The 20,973-nt window shown below is 39.8% G+C and overlaps 1 protein-coding gene across 1 annotated transcript in view; it reads right to left on the minus strand.

Annotated features, from left to right (window-relative positions):
• The window catches only part of LOC122792989 (armadillo repeat-containing protein 8), a 1,754,692-nt gene that overhangs the window by 762,668 nt on the left and 971,051 nt on the right, over positions 1-20,973 (minus strand). The window contains exon 7 of the mRNA XM_044060608.1: positions 2,676-2,825. Within this exon, the coding sequence (XP_043916543.1) occupies positions 2,676-2,825 (150 nt within the window). The remainder of the gene's footprint in view (positions 1-2,675; positions 2,826-20,973) is intronic.

Below are 20,973 nucleotides of genomic sequence, written 5' to 3' on the forward strand. Positions count from 1 at the left end.
TAGTCAGATCCGAGGTTTTTAAAACTTTTGCATGAGATTCAGACAAAGCCCTGTGGTGTTTATGAGGGTGCTTCTTTGACTCTGTAGCAGAACCTGGTATAATGTGTTTGGGGGATTGAGCTTCTGGAGAAGAATGAGTGGACAGAGGCAGAATCCCTTTCGAGATTAGTTTGTTGCACCTACTGGCGATTGCTCTAGGGTTGAACCCTTCACAAATGGCACATTTGCTTGTAAGTGTGCTGCTCTTAAACAGTAGACACATTTGTCATGAGAATCAGAGTGCCAAATCTTATGTCTGCAATCTGTACAACTTGTCCATCTTCATTTTTTTTCTTATTTTTTTTTATCACCAAAAGCTAATAGTCTAAACACCAAAAAATGCAATAATAATAATAACAGTTAACAAATATATATATATATATACACATATATATATATATATATATATATATATATACATATATATATATATATATATATATATATATATATATATATATATGGGATCGGTACTGATCCCTGAAGGAACTTTTCACCAAAGGACAAACAGCCAGGCATATTTCCGTAAAAGTGCTTTTTACCGAAAAAGCACTTTCGCGGAAGTATGCCTGCAGCTAGAGGGAGTCATGGGGGAATGACTGTTGCAGAGATCGTACTATGGAGCGGATAAGGGAATATCCCCTTTTCCTCACTGTAATGCGATCTCAGAGTAAGAATATTAAAGTAGAGGGGTGTGGGGGGGGCACAGTGGGACTTGCCCCCCTGCATAAAAGTAGATTTACTGTTGTTGTTTTTTTTTATTGCACTTTAACAAAAGCGCTTTTGCGATGAAAGTGCCTTCATTAAAGTGCGTTCGGTGACTGTGGATTCGGACTTTTGAACTTTCATTCAATAGTCCTAGATCCATATATATATATATATATATATATATATATATATATGTGTATATATATATATATATATATATATATATATATATATATTTTTTTTTTTTTTTTGAAAGGAGTTCAATCTAAGAATGCTATAACCCCTAATGCCTGCAAGATGCTTAGTTGTCAGGAGGAAAAAAATAGAAAACACTATTAAGATGAAAACTGAACTTAGTGCTTGAGCATTGGAGAGCACGTCCAACACGAATGGCAGAAAATGAGATCTGAGGAAGGTGTACTTGGTACAGATGATTGAGGGTAGAGGAAAGAGCTCGAGCCTGGAAGATCAACTTTGTAAAAGGTGTCAGAGTCGGATGCAAGGATTGGATCTGTGACCCATACGTGAATCAGAACAAGGAGAACATTTTCTTTGTGACAGGACAGTCTTGTGAGATAAGACATAAGAAATTTAATTTTATGTTGTATCAGGTAAGAACAGTTTAGGGAGAACTTCTGTCTCACTGATTTACTTTGATGTGGAGGATCTTGATAAAAAATAAGTTTATGTCCACTCCAGTGGATGTTCATTTTACTTCTCATGGCATGTAATATAGACTTCACATCCTGGTAGTTAAAAAGCTTGATGTAAATCAGTCTTGGTCTAACTTCATTTTTGTACTTCTTGGATCCTCTGTTTGCTCTCTCAATTATTATAATTTTAACATCCAATAAATTATTCAACAGGTGAGTGAAAATCTGCTCTATTGTTACAGAGCCTAGATTCAGTAATTTCTATACAATGGGTAATACTGGCCAATGATTCTGTGATGTATGAAACTTGCATTGCAATCAGATCTACTGACTGCTTTAAAGACAATAGTGCCACCTTTCAAATTTACTTTTAGAAGTAGATTATCTTTTGTCTTCTTTACTGCTTAATGTGTACCTTTTAGGAGCAAAGTTGTTTTCTGGTGTCATGGCAGCCGTAAATTTTGCTTTAGTGGTTACCATTTCTATTTCATCCAATTCTTGAGCCATGTTTAAGGTTTATGTGATCAGATGCAAACAATGGAGATAAATAACTTACTAGCTCTCAAAATTCATTTAATTATGTAGTGATTTTTATTAACTGCTTTCTTTGTATTTGTAGGTCCAGTCTTAAGAGTATACCACTCACAAGAAGGAATCTCCCCATGTGGCTGTTTGTCAGTGGAAAGCCAGGCAAGGTATGTGAAACCTAGTAGATTCACCAATGCTTGTTTTTAAGTCAAAAATGAGCTGGGTTGCAGAATGACTGTAAACTTTAAGGTTTATAGTATGGTCCACTTTTAGCTATTAAAAGCCATTCAGAAATATTGGATACATTTTGCTAATATCGGAGTTGATCTCGGCATGAGCTCACATATCGGCTGCCATCTTGTTCCCCTGTGAAATGCTTGATTTTGCCATCAGATGTGCAACCTCTGCTCGTGGAACATTCTAATAACAAGCTTTAAAAAGATCATACAAATCACACCTCCATGGAAAAGATGTACTTTATCCACAAGATTACAATGCTACTATACCACAACAGCAGCAATTCTCAACTATCCAGTGTCCAACAGTACCTGTGAGTTTGCTACACTAAATAAAACTAAACTTAACATTTTCATGACAATACTGTTCCAGCAATGTTACAAAATAACAGCACTCACTTCAATGTTTAACTACTGTCATTATAAGGAATCTTCATATTCTTTATTTAAACTTTCGCTAGTGCAATTTGACCAATCTTAGAGAGAATCTGCATCTAATTATTTTACCTACCGGCCTGGTTGAAAGAAGATTCCTGAGAAGGCCCAGCGTCTTCATTAGTACATTCACATCTGTATCTGACAATAACCTGAAAAGCTGCTCTGTGCTCAGACCACGCAATATATCTGTCTTAATCTTCTGTTCAGCTTGAAATGCCATGTTCTGAAAAAACAACACACATTAATCAAAAATTTGCTTCGATAGTAACGCTGAAAAAAATTAAAGTCTTAAAAGTAATAAAGACTGCATACACTACAGTTAAGAAATGTCATTAGTAAGAGGTAATCATAGCAAAACATTTTGCATGCACAGTCAAGACAGTTGAAGTAAACTTTAGAAAGAAATCACTAGACAAAATTCTTGAAAAAATGCATTCATACTCAGCTTTTCACCTATCTACTAATCAAACCTCCTGTCTGATACACAACATGGTTTTCATCCAAACCACAATACCACAACTGCTCTTCTAAACTTTACAAACACTTATCAACCAATACAGAAATGAAGGCAAGTTTACTTCCACTATCTTCTTAGACCTGCCCAAAGCTTTTGACACTGTCTCCCACCAGAAAATTTTCTCTGAACTAGCCTCCCTAAAACTTAAGTCACTCATCTCTAGCTTGGTTCCATAGTTATCTAACTGATCACCAACACGCTGTCAAATGCATGATCTCTCTCCCGCTCCTCTTTCACCAGTTTTGAGGCTCAATCTTAGGTCCTCTTCTATTCACTATTGTTACTAATAAACTTTACACTGATACCAAACTAGCCACAATAGTTCAATATGCAGATGGTTCTACACTTACCTGTGCTGCACCCTCCCTGCAAGAACTCAGAAAAACACAGCAAGTTTTCTCAGCTGTGGAAACTTGACTATCAACTTCACAACCAATCTTCAACCCAAATAAAACTAAGCTTATGCTCTTCATCCCAGTAAATTCCTTGACTCCACATGTTCATTTCATATATAGTCATCAGACAATACAACTACAGTGGATATAAAAAGTTTACACACCCCTGTTAAAATGCCAGGTTTTTGTGATATATAAAAAAAAAAAGAGACCACAATAAATCATTTCAAGACATTTCCCACCTTTAATTAGACCTATAACCTGTACAATTCAATTGAAAAACAAACAAATCTGTTAGGGGAAAAAATATACAAAATAAAAAAAAACATACAATAAGCTGGTTGCATAAATGTGCACACCCTTAAACTAATACTTTGTTGAAGCACCTTTTGATTTAATTACAGCATTCAGGCTTCATGGGTAGGAGTCTATAAGCATGGCACATCTTGACTTGGCAATATTTGCCTACTCTTCCTTGCAAAAGTGCTCCAAATCTGTCAGATTGCGAAGGTATCTTTTGTGCACAGCCCTTTTCAGGTCACCCCACAGATTTTCTATTGGATTTAGGTCTGGGATCTGGCTGGGCAATTTCAAAACTTGAATTTTCTTCTGGTGAAGCCATTCTTTTGTTGATTTGAATGTATGCTTGGGGTCATTGTCATGTTGAAAGGCGAAATTCCTCTTCATCTTCAGCTTTCTAGAAGATGCCTGAAGGTTTTAGGCCAAAAGTGACTGGTATTTAGAACTGTTAATTATTCCCTCCACCTTGACTAAAGCCCCAGTTTCAGCTGAAGAAAAGCAACCCCAAAGCATGATACTGCCATCACCATGCTTCACTGTGGGGATGGTGTTCTTTTGGTGATGCAAAGTGTTGTTTTTGCGCCAACTCTACCTTTTGGAATTGTGGCCAAAAAGTTCAACCTTGGTCTCATCAGACCATAGCACATTTCCCACATGCTTTTGGGAGACTTGATGTATTGTTTTGCAAATTTTAGCCAGGCTTGGATGTTTTTTTGTGTAAGAAAAGGCTTCCGTCTTAAAATCCTATCCCATATAGCCCAGATATATGGGGAATATGGGAGATTGTTTGTCACATGTAGTACACAACCAGTACTTGCCAGAAATTCCTGCAGCTCCTTCGGTGTTGCTGTAGGTATCTTGGCAGCCTCCCTGACCAGTTTTCGTCTTGTCTTTTCATCAATTTTGGAGGGACATCCAGTTTTTTGCAAAGTCACTGTTCTCCCATATTTTCTCCACTTTTTGATCACTGTCTTCACTGTGTTCCATGGTATATGCAATGCTGTGGAAATTTTTTTGCATCTCCTGACTGATACCTTTCAACAATGAGACTGCTTTGATGCTATGTAAGCTCTCTGCAAACCATGGCTTTTGCTGTAGCAGGCAACTGAGTACATGTCAGGAAAATCCTACTAGGCCAGCTGAACTTTATTTTGGGATAATCAGAGTCTCTTTAATTGATGGCAAGTGTGTACACAGGAAGACTGAATGCTGCAATTAAATCAAAAGGTGCTTCAACAAAGTATTAGTTTAAGGGTGTGCACACTTATGCAACCAGACTATTGTACTTTTTTTAATTTTTTTATATTTTTCCCCTAACAGATTTGTTTTTGAATTAAATCACACAGGTTATACAGGTCATATTAAAGGTGAGAAAAGTTTTGAAATTATTTATTGTGGTCTCATTCTTTTACATCACAATAACCTGTCATTTTAACAAGGGTGCGTAAACTTTTTATATCCACTGTATATCAGCAATTTCCCAAACTACTAAGCATAACAGACAACATGAAATCTGGCAAAAGCCATCAGAAAACACACAGAAAACTAGGCTGTCTTTACAGAATCAAATGTTTCCTCACTCCTGCTACTAGACAGAAAATTGCCAGAAACCAGTTACTCTCAACACTACTATATGCCTCACCTATATTCACTAATTTAAAGAAAGCAGAATTAGCAAAACTTGAAGCTTGCTAAAATAAAATATGGGAGTTTGCTAACTCGCTCCAGAAATCTACTCAAGGAATACCCAAGTAAAAACTGGTTTTACTCTTGTTCCACTACTGGTTAAATACTAAGCCTCCTACCATTTCTAACTTCACTATCTACACTCCGGCCACTTTATGCCCAATTTACATAAAACAAAATCATCTACCATCCACTCCTCCTCCCCCATGTAAGTATACCTTTCCTAGCTTAAAACCATCTATCCTCGTTCTACCCCTAATACCTCTTCATCCACTCTCCCATCACTCACCTCTCTTGCACTTGCTCTCCATCCCTATCCAGACATCTACAAATCAAATTAAAACCTTCTTTCTCCTCCTAATTCCTGAAATTATGATTAACTCTTATCCATCCAGTTTACTAGCCTTCAACATGTTTTGACTATTCTAACAAAAACAATTTATATGCTCAGTTCTTTAATGTAAACACAATTTCAAAGCTTAACTCTGCACATTAACCTACAAAATGCCTTGATTCATTCAACATGTAACTTTATCTAACCCTAAACCAGATGAAACTTGGAATAAGAATGTAAATGCATGTCCTCATATGAATATTTTTCAATGTAAATTTTTGTGTATTACTATTACTGCTTTGCTCTTGCAATCTTTAATACCTTATATTGCCTTGTCATTTTTGTAATGTTTCTATTTTTACATCATTGTTTTTCAACTTATTGTTAAGAGTTTATCTATTTCTGAAGCTTTTCTCCCTGGGCCTCCTCTAAAAATGGGCACTGTCCTAGTCGGGGGTTCACTACATAATCTCGAAATTTTGAAATATCGATTTTCAAAATCCCGAGTCTATGTAGCCGAAACCCCTAAACACCGAAAGACCAGAAGAGCGAAATTCAAAATACCGAACATACAACACACATACAGCACACACATACACACAACTTCCTCCCACAATCAAACATATCATCCTACACTACAGATAAGAAAGGGGGGCAAGCCCCCCTGCACCCCCCCATGTGGGGGGGCTATGCCCCCCACACACCCCTACTTAAATATACTAACTCCGAGATCGCACAGACACACAAGGGAAACTCACACCCACACATTCTACAGTCCCTCACACACACATCACAGTCACAACACACACTGACACACACTAATGCCCCTAACCAACACACTTACACACAGATACTAACCAGAAGCACTGGATTTTGAATTTCACGTTTCTGGTCTTTCAGTATTTAGGGGTTTCGGCTACATAGTCTCGGGATTTTGAAATTCGATATTTCAAAACTTCGAGATTATGTAGTGAACCCCCAGTCAGATATTCCCAATAAACAAATGTTAAATAAATAAATAAATAAATAAATAATATCATTAAAATTTAGTGCACTTAAGAAATTAATTTATTACCGTTACAGGTACATATGGGAACAGCAGTATCTTCCAGCAGCTGTGGTTCACCTTCAGGCTCACTGCTACAAGGTAGCTCCCTCCATGAAGTAACCACATCACCAGCCCCAGCTTCAGGCATAGAAACCGTCTGGGTCTCCCCCAGGCTACCAAACCTACGTGCCTGTCTCCAAGTTTGACTGTGTGCCACTGCACACACACAAGGTACTACACTATCAAAATCATTCCCTATTAAGACAGCTGCAGGGATATCCTCAAACACACCTACCCGATTGTTCCCCCTGCCAGTCAAGATGAACACTGGCCAAAGGTATTTGTAATGGGGTTCCAACCAAAGCTCTGACTGGTGTGGATTGTCCAAGCAGGTACTTCTCCTTAACCAATGTAGGCCTCACATAATGGTTACATCAGAAACTCTCTCTCTTTCTTAGCAGTAGTCTGGCTTCCATCCACTAAGAATATAAATTCTGGTGATAATCTGGCTCCGCTGTTGTATCCAGACAACTTACCAATGGCATTCTGTCATTTCCACTTGCTGGCTCCCTCATCATTTGTTGCTCACTTTGCTTCATTGGACATCTGTATGCTAAAGGCCCCCTCTGATTACATTTGAAACATCTAATCCCTGATCCTGACCATATGCTTAAACTAGTGACTTTCCCTGTTACTGGTGAACTCTGTTGGAGAGGTTTAGGCTGCCTCCCATGGGTTCCCTTCGGTCCATGTGCAGCACTGGATATCCTCCCTTCTTATGCAGCGGTGTTCTACTTGCCAAGTACAGATTCCCTTTTCTCCCCAACTAATTTGCAAATTTACTCACTTGGTCAGCCAACCAGATCCTCATGTCCTCAGGCAAAGTGCTGAGAGCTTGTTCCCTCACCAAAAGGTCTGCCAGTCCTTCAAAAGTAGTGACCTGACACCCACTCACCCACCTGTGAAAATAAGTACTTAAATCAGCAACATAATCAAATACAGTTTTATCTTCATTGAGTCTATGTTTACATTTTTTTTTATACATTGCAGGAGTTCATTTAAAACAATCCAGTAAACATTGTTTTACCCAATCATAATTCAAACAATCAATATCAGACAGTTTAGCAATTGCATTAACAGCTCTACCATGGAATAAGGTGGTCAGGAACTGTACCCAGAGCCCTTGGTCAACATTATATTGTTTAAATACTCTCTCAAGTATATAAATAAAACTATTATAGTCATCTCCCTTCCTGTACTGAAAAGGTTTACTGACCTTTATGGCTTCTGTGGTTCGGTCAGTTCCTTCCCCATTACCTCCATGACCCTGTTGAAGGGTTAGAAGCACCTTTTCATGCTGTTTCTGCCTCTCATTTTCTTCAGCTTCCATCTCCAAACATCACAGTTCATACTCTCAGTTCACTCTCTCCTCAGTCTCCAAACGTTTGACTTGCAGTTCATGCTGACACTGCTTCTCCTTGGCTTCTACTTCATGTTGATGCTGCTTCTCTCTCTCCTCAGTTTCTAAATGTTTGGCTTCCTGCTGCAGTCTCTCCTTGGTCTCCAAATGTCTGGTGTCCTGTTCAAACTGACCCTGCTTTTCTCTCTCCTCAGCTTCCAGTTTAAGTCGCCTCAACTCCAAACAAATGTTTAAGTCCTCTGACGAAAAGGTACACTGTCTTGTCTTGGAAGGCTGCTTATCCCCAACACCAAACTGGACATGCTCCAAGCTGCTGGTCTGCTCTGCAGCTAAGGCTGAGATCACTGCTTCTTTAGTCAGGTTGGCATGCACCAGTCCTTTGGCTTTGCACACCTTTGCCAACTGGTTCCTGATCAGCTTGCTATAATCCTCTGTTGACATCTTTGCCTTCTTAGTAAAGCTATGATGGATGTCATTTTGGAAATCAGAAGGCCTACTACTAGAAAATCTTATGCTGGAAAATGGAAGAGTTTCTGTGCTTGGAACCAGGCACAAGGAACTGATGCAGCTGTGCTAAATATTCCTCAGATTTTGAAATACTTAACTGAGATGCTGGACAAAGGCCTATCTTTTTTATCTGTTAAAATCCATGCCTCTACCATTTCGGCTCATTACAATACAGAGCCACCAATCTTTTCTCATCCCGTATTAAAGCAGTACCTCAGAGGAGCCAAAAATTTAAGGCCTCCAAGGAGATCACCAATGCCTGCATGGGACCTCAACTATGTCTTGGAAAAGCTCACCCTGCCTCCTTTTGAGCCAGGTGCTACTGCTGCTATAAAGTTTTTATCTTGGAAAACAGCTCTGCTCCTAGCAATAACTTCTGCAAGACGAGTTTCAGAGCTACAGGCACTCATGGCTATGGAACCTTTTATCATTTTTTATCCAGACAGGGTCTCTCTGAGGACAAACCCAACATTTATGCCTAAGGTGGTGTCCAGTGTGGCTTTTAACTATTCATCTGCCAACTTTTTATCCAAATCCACAGAACAAGGGGGAGAGAATTCTGCGTTCTTTGGATGTACACAGACAGCTTAGATTCTACTTGGACAGAACCAAAGTTTCCAGAAAGATAGAGCAATTACTAGTGACATATGCTGCAGGATCACAAGGAAAGGCTATCTCAAAGCAGACTATTTCAAAGTGGATAGGCCACTGCATCGTTTCTGCTATTTACACCATGGCAAGCCAGTGCCTAAGGGCATTAGGCCACATTCAACCAGAGCTGCAGCCACTTCAGCAGCCTTTCTCAGGGGAGTACCCACCAAGGACATTTTAGAGGCTGCTACTTGGAGTTCAGTGCACACCTTTACAAAGCACTATCATCTGCCCCTCTACTCTAAATCCAGGACAGGCTTTGCCACTGCAGTTCTGCAGGGCCTCATAGCCGCTCCTAATGCTGTTTAGCTCCAGCCTCCCAACCATAGCTTTGGGAATCTACCCAAATGTAATGACTGCAACAGTGAAACACGAAGAACATAGTACAGTTGTGTACACTTACCATAAATGTAGATGTTCGAGTGTATTCACTGTTGCAGTCCAGGTTACCCACCCGCCATCCCCTTTTCTTCTAATGGAACCTATCTTTCCTTCTCTCATTTATACAACCTATGTAGTGTATTTGCTTGTAGATGAAGGTAAAGTTTATATTGGTGCATGTATTTTTACATATATAAATTTTGGCTACCCTTTTAGGGGGCACCTGACATCTGGGGCAAGAAAAACTAAAGAAATTGGTGTCGGCTGCTTCTTTTACACCCTTGACGACATGACGTCAGGGAAGGGGCGTAAGTAGCCGATGCAGGACCCAGGACTTTGGAATTCAGGCGGAATGAGGGCAACCTGCCAGCAGGATTACCCAAATGTAATGAATGCAACAGTGAAACACGAAGAACATCTGGGATTGGACTAAATGTTTCACACCAGGTCCCCAAATGAGTATGCACACTAACCACTGCAGAGCACTGTGTCCCAGTTCTACGTATTTGAGACACACTTAAATATTTGACAGTCACACATACATACAAACACTCTTGGGAAAGACTGACACAAATTTACCTGCTATGTCTTCTTTCCCAAATTACACGGTAATTGGCTGCCACCAGTCTAAATACCACAGTACCCTTCAAAAGGGGTGTTCAATTATATTGAGCAAAATAAATATTGACATAAAAGGTAGCATGCAATCCAAGGAGTAAGATTTTTCGGAGCGGCCCTAGTGTTATCACAATAAGCATAAACATTTTCAGGTTACTAAAAGTACTTTCTAAATAACCAGCCACAACAGAAGATAGTAAAATATTTAATAAACAAAATGATTTAAAACATATATACATTGAATAACTGATTCCAATAAACCTCAGAATTTCACACACAGGAATCAAGTAATACTGTAGGATAGGTTTCACAATGACTGAAGAAAAAAATTAACTGCAGATCCCTAACTATCTAAAGATCAACTGTCTGTGTCTAATCTAATTAACTCGGCAAGGCAAGATGACCCTCTTACTTCTGCAAGACAAAATAAGAATATATGTCCACTCTTCAGTATGTTGTCTGATCCTCAGTGACTGGAATATCAACTCCTACTATTTCTGCTGAACAGCTCTGGAAAATATGAGAGAAAACTACTGATGTGGAAAATAACAAGCGACAACAAAAACTACTGAACTGCTCCTGTAACTGACTTAGGACCTGCTTTTACAGTAGAATTTTTTAAAGGTCACGAAGCTGTTATGAGAATTCTCTCCTCACACAGACTTTAGAAAGTAAACAAAACAGCTGCTGTGGAGATTCTATTCCTTTCAGCTCTGGCACACAATGACATCACATCTAGGTCAGTTGACTGGCATAACCTGCATTCAGAATTCTTTAAAAAAATGTACACTGGTCAGCCAGAACAACACTGTTTCAAACATCCCACTCAAATCAAAGTAACAATAATAAAAAAAAAAAATTGTTTACAAAATTATAGCAAGTCATGCTGTCCTTTATAACACGGGTAATTTTCAATTATTTACAAGTATTTACAAAACTTCAGCCAGACACGCTAGCACAGATAACAATATCTGATATCCTCACATTGGCTCACAATCAGAACCCCGGAAATTAGAGGAGGAGACTCCACCTCATACAAAAGACCTGTCGCTAGTGGCATACCCATGGTTCAGTCCTTAAGCCACTCCTCTTAAGCATTTTACTTTTTGGAGGTCAAAGCTAATGTTAAAGGGATTATGCAGATGACTGTAAACTTGGTTCCATTATAAATTATCTCTAGAGGATATCAAGATACTCCATACTCCCAAACAAATAGCTGGTGTCGTAACCATGAAGAAAAACTAAATTCCAAAAAGTATGATAGTCTCCTTAGGCAAACATAATGTCCCCTGTAATTATCACATTGACAACACACCCCTGAAAATCAGTCTGGAAGTTAGGGACCCAGGAACCTACGAGGACAATAAATAACCTTTGATCACCATGTACCCACTACTGTACTAAAATTCTTTTTCATGGAGTAGCTTATCAGTACAGGTTTGGTGTCTAGGTCAGTATATGACCATGCAACTGAATTCGGCACTTTTTAGGTTGATGGTTGAGTATAATGCCCCCATTGGTCTGTACCTGTTCAAACACTACTTGAACAATCACAATCCTCTTTCACCAAAAAAATCAGGGGCCTAAATCATAAAAACTACACTAACCATCTCAACAGTTTGTCCCTCGTCTTGGTATCACATAGGCTACTGATGGGTGACTTCTACCATAGAATCCTCTCAGATCTACTGTAAATTCTCGAGTACAATGGGGACATATGCAATGCTCAAGAGATCTAAATCTCTGCAACATCAACAGGACATGTCAGTTGGATAGATATGTACTGCAAAGAATACCACTTCTTTGGAACAGTCATCCTCTCTACATAAAGCAAATTACGTCTCCTACACTATTCAAAAGTAATCTGTATGAACAGACTGTTAACTGCAATTTCATCACTGGTTTAGCCTTGTCCCTTATGGATGGGGCAACATGTAAATGTTTTGCTCATCTCTGGGTTATTCATACTTGAAATATAAGGGCTAAGACTTTCATGGGAATTTATGACTGGTCTTCCAGTCATCAATTGCCTAGTAAATACCTGTAACTGTATATAGCTAAGTGAAACTGCTGGAAAACTTGCAATAAATTACTCAATATAGTAAGTAAATGAACAAACTCAAATTGAGCATGACACATCAGCTGAGGTGTTGAATCACCAACTGGAGAGAGAGAGATCTGGAAAGCAGGAGAGGTGAAGTGCACCATAGGAGTAAGGGAGAGTACTGGAGCCTGGGAGAGTCTTAAAAATGCCAAGAGACTGTCACCTTTGTCTGCCAGTCCTAGCTACAAAGTGAATAGACTGGATCATATAAGCAACAGCTGTTTCACTGTCTACATGCCTCTCTTCTTGTTAGAGAGATTATGAAACTTTCCTGAGAAAGGGGATCAAACAGTAAAACCCTGTCCAAAGGAGCTTTTATAAATTCCCTTAATATCTTCAAGGAAAGAATGAATCTTTAGCCATATGCATGTCTGTGAACAGCTGTGCCTGTGGCATAATCATCTCAGTGTTTAATAGCATGTTTTCCCACCTTGAAAGCAGTGTGGGTTAGTATAAAGATTATCTCTCTCTCTCATGGTCTCATGGTCTCAGCAGGGTTTTAATCTGCCACATCCCCCCACGTGTCCAAGGCTCACTTCATCATATGCATTTGGCACAGAATAGCTCTAATAACTAAAGTCAACAGTGTGTACATTTAAAAAATAATCAACAAACATCCTGATCTCTTTACTGTAACACAGAGAGCAAACTTAGATCTTCTAGCAGTATGAAGGGATTTATTTACTTATTTAACATTTGTTAACCGGGAAAGTCAGACTTGGAACTAAGCCAATTTTCAGCGGAGACCCTGGGAGAAATATTCCAGATGCATGTCTTTCTAACATGGGAGGAAACCAGAGCATCCGAAGGAAACCCACACGAATGCAGGGCAGACATGCAGACTCCACACAGAAGGCACCCCCAGCTGAGAATCGATCTGGAGACCCTCTTGCTGTGAGGTGACAATGCTACTGCTGCAACACTGCGTCGTCCGTATACTAACCCAGCCTAAACCAGCAACAATAAACAAATATTTAGCACACACTGAAAATCACCTGGAAGGAGATTATGGGCAGTGGTTCCTCGTGACTGTTTATGGCAAAAAAGAACTTTATATGGCTCAGGCTGCTTTCCTGGTCAGTCAAATGGCAAACTGAAGTCTTGTGCAGTGGATAGGGGTTACATGCTCTCAGAACATCTAAAATCAGACCAGAATGATAGCCACCTGCCTGTGGCAAATTCCTATCAATTAATAATGATAATGCAGCAGTGATACTTATGGTAATATTTACCTACACTAGCAATTTCTCTGGGCTAATTTCCCTTGAAGAAAAATTAAAAGGAACCTCAGATTACAATTGTCAATAATGCTATTTAACCTCATTTAGAATTTTTCAAATGTAATCTTTCCTTGATTCTCAGATGATACATTACAAATTAAATGGGGTTTTAAAACATATGCAAGATACAAATTCGCATTTAAGAAAACTTACAATACATGATCATAGGAAGTTACCAGGCAATTGGCCCTGAGGCCCTTACAAGCCTAGCCAAGAATTTAGCCCACATTTCAACAACTCGGCACCCAATGCCACTGTCCAGCAGGGACATAGGTGGAATCCTAAGGGTGTATTTTCTGTTCCCCATCCAGTTATCCAGGTTGCCCTTAAAAAGGGTTAATTAGGTACTCTGCTTGACATGGAGAGGGAGTCTATTTCACAAAAGGGGGAGTCTCTGGGACACAAATATGTCCCACCAACAAGTCCTATTGATGTCACAGACAAGGTTGAGTTTGTGGGTTACTCGAGTGGAGCTTGACTTGCTGATATGCAGCAGTCCCAATCAAGGTGGGGTCTGAGATTGCTTTGTAAGCCAGACAGAGGTCACCTCTGAGGAGTCTGTAGAAGACTGAGTAGAGAGAGACAGGGGCTTTAGCTTGTGTAAGGTAGATGTTTGAGGCCCTGGATTCTCCTGGTGAGGAACCTCTGGGGTCTCTCCAACTGCTGCAAGTGCTTTGTGAGATACATGCCGAAAGGGGCATTGTACTCAATAATGGGTCTTAAAAGGGAAGAACACAGGGATGTTATGACCATCTTGTCCCTTACTAATGAGGTGGGCCATGTAGAAAGCTTTCCGTACAACAGAGGCAATATGGTGGTCAAAAGTCAGTTTGCTATCAACCTGAGTGCCCAAGTCCCTCACAACTGACTGCATGCTTAGGACCTTATTATCAATGTGATAATTTCTGGGGACGTCACTCTCCTCAAAGGGGATGATGATGCAATTTTTTGGCATTCAGTTTGAGTCTTTACTTAATCCAGTACCCACAGGATTGCTGCACTTCAGGAACTGAGTTCCTATAAAAATGCTTCTTTTTAATGCTTCAGATAAACTCTATTTTCCCGAACTGTTTTCTTAAAGCCTGAAGGCTCCATCTGGATGGGCTGCACAAATAGGTTTGCTGTTGTACATGTTTACCAGATTTGACCTTCCAACAATCCCTTAACCATCAGGAAAGTGAATTTTCATCTTTTATTACTTTGAATGTAAATGCTACTGATTGTATTTTGGTTAGACTGGTAGTAGAAAAATCTTCTGCTTCTTGTCCTGAGATTTTGCTTTGGGGAAGAAAGTAACTTTGCCAGTGCTGTGTGTGTCTCACTAACCCAAGGAACAAAAGAGGTTAGAAATGATTGGCTGTTGAGTAGCTTTTTACCTTGTCATAAAAATTGTAGTGCCCTGCATGCTTCTGTATTCCATTTGGGTGAGTTACACTGAGCTTTGCAAACAGGTTTCCTGATGTTGTATACTACTTACTGAAACTGACCTTTAACCATCCATCTACCATCAAGAACGTGGCATTTTTCACTTTGTATCGCTTTGAACTGTAAAAGCAACTGCTACTGATTGCAAATCTCTGTTTCTTGCACGTAAGAGTTTACTTTGGAAGAGAAAGACATATGTTTGGATGTTTCTCCACAGGCCTCCACTGAAAATTGGCTTTGTTCTAAGTCGGATTTCCCCAGTAAACAATATGTTAAATAAATAAATAAGCTTTGCTAATGATCTGAGTGTTTCACTAACCCAGAAAACAAAACAGGTTTCAAATCATTAGTTGTGAAGCTATTTTTTCCTTGCTGTTAAAACTTTCATTAACTTCTGCACCACTGCACTCATTCTGGTTGGGCTGTAAAGAGCTCTGCAATACACCATGGTGTGGCACAGTGCACTTCTTACACACAAGTCACTTGAATTTAAAGTCTGATTACTGGCTTAGAGACCCTACACCTCCCCCCCCCTTCATACATCACATCATGATCCCTTATTTGAACTTGCCACTTCCTGAAAAAAGGGATCAAATAGCAGCTCTCTTTTTAAATTCCAATAATATCCACAGGAAAGAAATGAATCCTTAGCCGTCTGCATGTCTAAGCACTGCTGTCCCTGGTGTATGATTGTCATCAACTTAGCAGTCACTTCCCACAGTGTAGTTCACAGGTATCAAATAGCAATCTTTGCCTTCCAGCTAAGCTAAGAAACACGTTGCTACAACGTGTAAACTATCCCAGCTCCTCACAGTACACAAACATCCTTCTCATTTCAAGATCTGTCAGTAAAGGATAGTGGCTTGCCAGTATAAGGGAAATATCTACTTAAACTTAAATTTGCTAGTCTGTCCCCTGCTAGGCTCACAGCTTAAAATAGTTATAACTCTCTAGCTAGCTTAGGGTACACCAGCTCAACTACAAAACATATTCTAGAATCATGGACTGTACACCACCCTTTCACCTTATGTTGACAGCTTATCAGCACAAGGTACTTTGAGATAGGGCACCATCTGCCTCAAACATAGTGACAACTGCTAGCTACTACAACATAAAATATGTACTAAAATTGGAGGCTAGCCTCTAATCAAAAAAATATTCTCAGTACCAGCACCCACTCTCAACCTGCATGCTACTCACCTGAAACTAAACCTTGCACGATGAGGTACTAAGAGGTCTCTTTCCCCCTAAGCCTCAAAGGCTTCCAAGAACAAGCTCAATACTTAAATTCCTTGGTAACACAGTGATATCCCACAAGTTGCACACACAGAACCACCTACCACACACACATTCATTCCTCACAGGGGGTCACCAAACTGACATAACTAAACCCTTAAGGCCTCTTAGGACACAGCTATTACACACAGAAATGTCTCTGTTACAGGCGACTAAATAACGAGACACACACACACATCACTCAGCAGGATGAGAAAGGAAATGGTGACGAGTTGCCTCTCAGGTGCCAGGGTATATCAGGTTACAAAGCACTGAAGTCCCTTCACTTGTATGTTCACAGATGATTACCAGATTAACGACCCACAAGGAGCCATTTTAAGCCTAGCCTTCATTCCCAAAATGTATCTGGCAGGCTGATACTCTAGGGCAGTTTTAAGGAGTATATGCAGTCATGGGCATAGATGGTAAAGCATTTATAGGCTGCCTCTATTAGACACACAGGTGCAGATCAGGGGTAAATTTCCAATCCCCCATCTACTGGCCCAAGTTATGCCTGAATTAGATTACAGAAGAGCTCTGTCCAGAGTGAGATACAAACCTGTCCCTCCAGCATGTCCTACTTTTGTTGCAGGCAAGGTTTAGGTCTCTAGACTGAGCAACTCTGATGCCATTTGTCTTGCAGATCTGTAAAAGGTCTGTCAGAGTGGACTCAGATAATAATGCTTTGTAGTCTAGGCATAGATGACCTCTCAGTAGCCAGTAGGATTCTGGTACAGGGACAGGGCTTTGATGCAGTCCACATATGATATGTTGTTTACTCCCTGAATTCTTTTTCTCAAGTACCTTTGCTGACATACAAGTTGTTGCATAAGCCTGGTCAGGTGTTTAATGAATGGGGCATTGTACTCAGTGATTCATCTGATGAAGGCCTAAGTACAGTAGAATAATGACATCACTGGATGTAGATGTTATACCCTTGCTTATAAGATGCTTAACACAGAATGACTTCCTTACCACCAAATACATTTAACAGTCAAAGGCCAGGTTGCTGTCTGCATGCACTCCCAAATCCCTCACCACTAGGGCCAGCTCTTACGTGTATGCTGTCAAATGTGGTAGTTTCCAGGGGTAGCAGTCTTTTCAATTATGTATTTCTTGGCACTGAGTTTTAGGCTGTGGCATAAGCACTATTTGTCTGTATCAGGCCATCTTGGAGGTTATTTGTGTCAGGGAGGATTCTATGACTGTACCAAATTTACAATCATCTGAAACTTGGTCAGCTAGAGGCCCATGATGTTAACGTCGCAGAGATATATGCAAAAATGGAGCAGCCCAAGCACCGAACCCTGACAGACTCCACTAATGACTGCCCTCTTTGTGGAAGTACACATCTCTATTGTAATGTCTTGGGTCCTATCTACAAGCCAGCTAGCTATCCTGCGGGTGACATTATATGTATTAGGTATATTTATACCTAATTTTGTGAGTTTGTCAACAATGGTCTATTGGGGTATTGTGTCAAAAGCTTTGACCACGTCAAGGAAGGCAGTAAGCATTGTTTTTCCCTCATCGGTTGCTTTGGTGACCTTCTCAAAATCCACCAGGTTGAGTAGACATAACCCACCCTTGACAAAAATAAATTGTGTTAGGTGAAGTGACTGAAGGTTTCGTATGTCATTCTTAACTTTCATAAAAATTCCCTCCATGGCCTTTTATACGGGACTAATGACCAATAGGTCTGTAGTTACTAGAGTCTGTAGATGACCCACCCTTGTGCAGAGGGATGACAGTTTTAGTCCTCCATTCACATAGCACAATGCCTGTCTGAAAGATATGGTTAAATAGCATTTCTAGAGGTCATACTCTTAAGGAGACATCCCGGGATATTACTGGAGCGCACTGAGGCAGTGTTCTTAGACATAGAGAGTGCATTCAGTACCTCTTCCGTAGTAACAGTAATGGAATTATGGTTGAGGGTATATCCTGAAGGGTATCTGAGGGGAAAGGGAGGAAAATTGGAGCAAAACTTGTCAGCTGGTATATTTGCTCTATCTTCTGGCTCAAAACAGGTAACTGTTTTTCAGGCAGTGGACAAAGCTGAAGAAGGCATTGTGATTGTACTTGAGCTGGGGGGGGGGGGGGCTATTTTTACCTCATATTTAACTTTGGCGAGTTTACACTGATGTAGGAGGTTTTACCTTGCTGGGTATTTTATTTTCTAATTTTTGCCATGACTTACTTTCATTTATTATACAGCCTACTAATGTATGGGTTCCACCAGGATGGCTTGTTTTTTGAGTTTGTCACATGCTTTTTCCAGGTAAGTACAGCTGCCTCATTGCAGCTATTAACAAGAATGTACAGGGTTTTTGTGAACAATTCCACACAGGCAGTAGCACCCTCAGTATCTGGGGGTGTGGTTTGGAATTTTGCCAGGTTGTCACTTAATAACTTGAAGTTTACCTTAGAATAATTCTTAAAAGTACCAGAGTTTGTTGGGGTCCCATATTTTATGTTATTTTAAAAGAAACAGGTTTATGGTCTAACTTGAGCAATAAGGATATTACACTGAGGGCGGGGGGGGGGCTCATCTTTGTGAAGACCTGCTCAAGGATGTTTATGGCCCTAGTGCGCATATGGACTATATGGTCCGGGGTGTTAATGCAAAATCCAAGAATCTCTGGTTCTACAAGTTTGTGGGTATATCATTCAAAGTTTATAGCAGGGTAAAGTCACCAAGAATACAGTGTGGTGTTGGGTTGAATGGGGTATCTCTCCAGTACATTTAAGTAATAACTATGGGTTCACGGGTTAGTAATAGGCTACCTACTCTTGCAGGCCATTTTATGCCTAGCCAATTATCTTGTTTGGTGTTTAAATTAACCTATCCCAGACGACTCTTTTGAGCTGTGGCATAGAACAAAGTAAGACCTTAAGTTTATTTATACTGGTTGCTGAAAAAGCAATTACTAGAAAATGGAAATCAAAATCTAAACCAGATGTATAATAGATAAAATCACTGAAAGTGCGATCTTTAGAAAAGAGAAGGAGCAAATTACACATAACTAAATGGAGTATGAGGGAACGGATACATGCAGAATAACACCGAGGAGGAGTCAGTTTTAAGGGAAGGCAGGAGCTGAGCAATTTAATGTTAGACTGAATGATAGCTGTTATAACGAAAACATATACGCAACATATGTTTGTAAAAGAAAAATGTCAATATGGTTTGTTTTCTTTTCCATTAATGTATCTGTGTGCATATGTCAAGTGCTAATTAAAGATGTTTACAAAATATATCCAGCTAGAGATTAAATTCATATAATCCATTCCAAAATAATATCTGTATTTACATATTACTCTAGAATTGGATAAAGCATTTAAGAGTTGCCTCTGTTCATTAGAATTATTTGGGGGGGGGGGTGGCCTGGGTAAAGTTCCTATTTCACATCCACCGATCAAAGTTACACTTGAATGTGGTTAGGGATAAGCTTTGTTTTAAGTAGATGGGGAGTCTGTTCCAGAGCAATCATATCCTCTGCAAGACATACCTGTTCCACCAAAATGTTCTGTTAATGCTGCAGAAGAGGTTTAGATCCATGAATTGAGTATTTTCGATAACATTTGACTTACAGATTTGAAGCAAGTCCATCAATAATGGGTCAGCAGATGCCTTGTATGCTAGACAAAGGTCACCTCTTAAGAGTCCGTAATAGAATGAATATAGTGATAGGGCTCTGAGGAAGTCCGCTTAAAACATTTGGTTTAGAATTTATATCCTTTTTGAAAGGTATCTGTGGAAGCTTTCCAGTTGTTGCATGTGCCTGGACAGAGACATAATAAGAGTGGCATTATACTCAATAATTGGCCTAAAGAGGCCTAAGTAAAGAGGGACAAAGAGATCCCAGGACCTAGAAGCAGTCCCCTTATTTATGAGCTGCACCAATCTAGGACTTCTTTCCACAGAGGACAACGTGTATGGTGCTTTTATATGTATACTGTAGTGTGCAGCATAGGAGTATTCTCAAAGCAGTTAGATAACAAGACTTTAGTTGATAACAAAGGAGTATATAAGAAGGCTGTCTGAAAGCTTATTTCTTCCTCCTTGAGGATCACCTGATGGAATCCACAGAAGTGTGGAGTGGAACAACCCAGTCAGCCTAACCCAGGGTGTACACCTTATGTCAGTCAATGGGGCCGAGTATGAAAAAAAGTCCATGGAGAACACTGTTCTACCCTGGAAAACAAATACAAACAAACAAACAAACAAAAACAGAGTACTTGCTTACAGATCTGCAGGCACAGCTTGGGAGATGCATGTAATATTTGAATTTTTAAGACAGTCTGTAACATGAAGGTACTGCGTGGACTAACAGTGTTGGATAAAATCACCCTGTGGTACTGGGCATTTTGACTGGATCTGCAAATCCACATGAGGTGTGATTTTGGTTTTCTTTGGCATTGTGAAG

The sequence above is a fragment of the Protopterus annectens genome, chromosome 2.part0, assembly GCF_019279795.1.
Source record: "Protopterus annectens isolate FY-2018-M chromosome 2.part0, PAN1.0, whole genome shotgun sequence".
NCBI classification, from domain to species: domain Eukaryota; kingdom Metazoa; phylum Chordata; order Ceratodontiformes; family Protopteridae; genus Protopterus; species Protopterus annectens.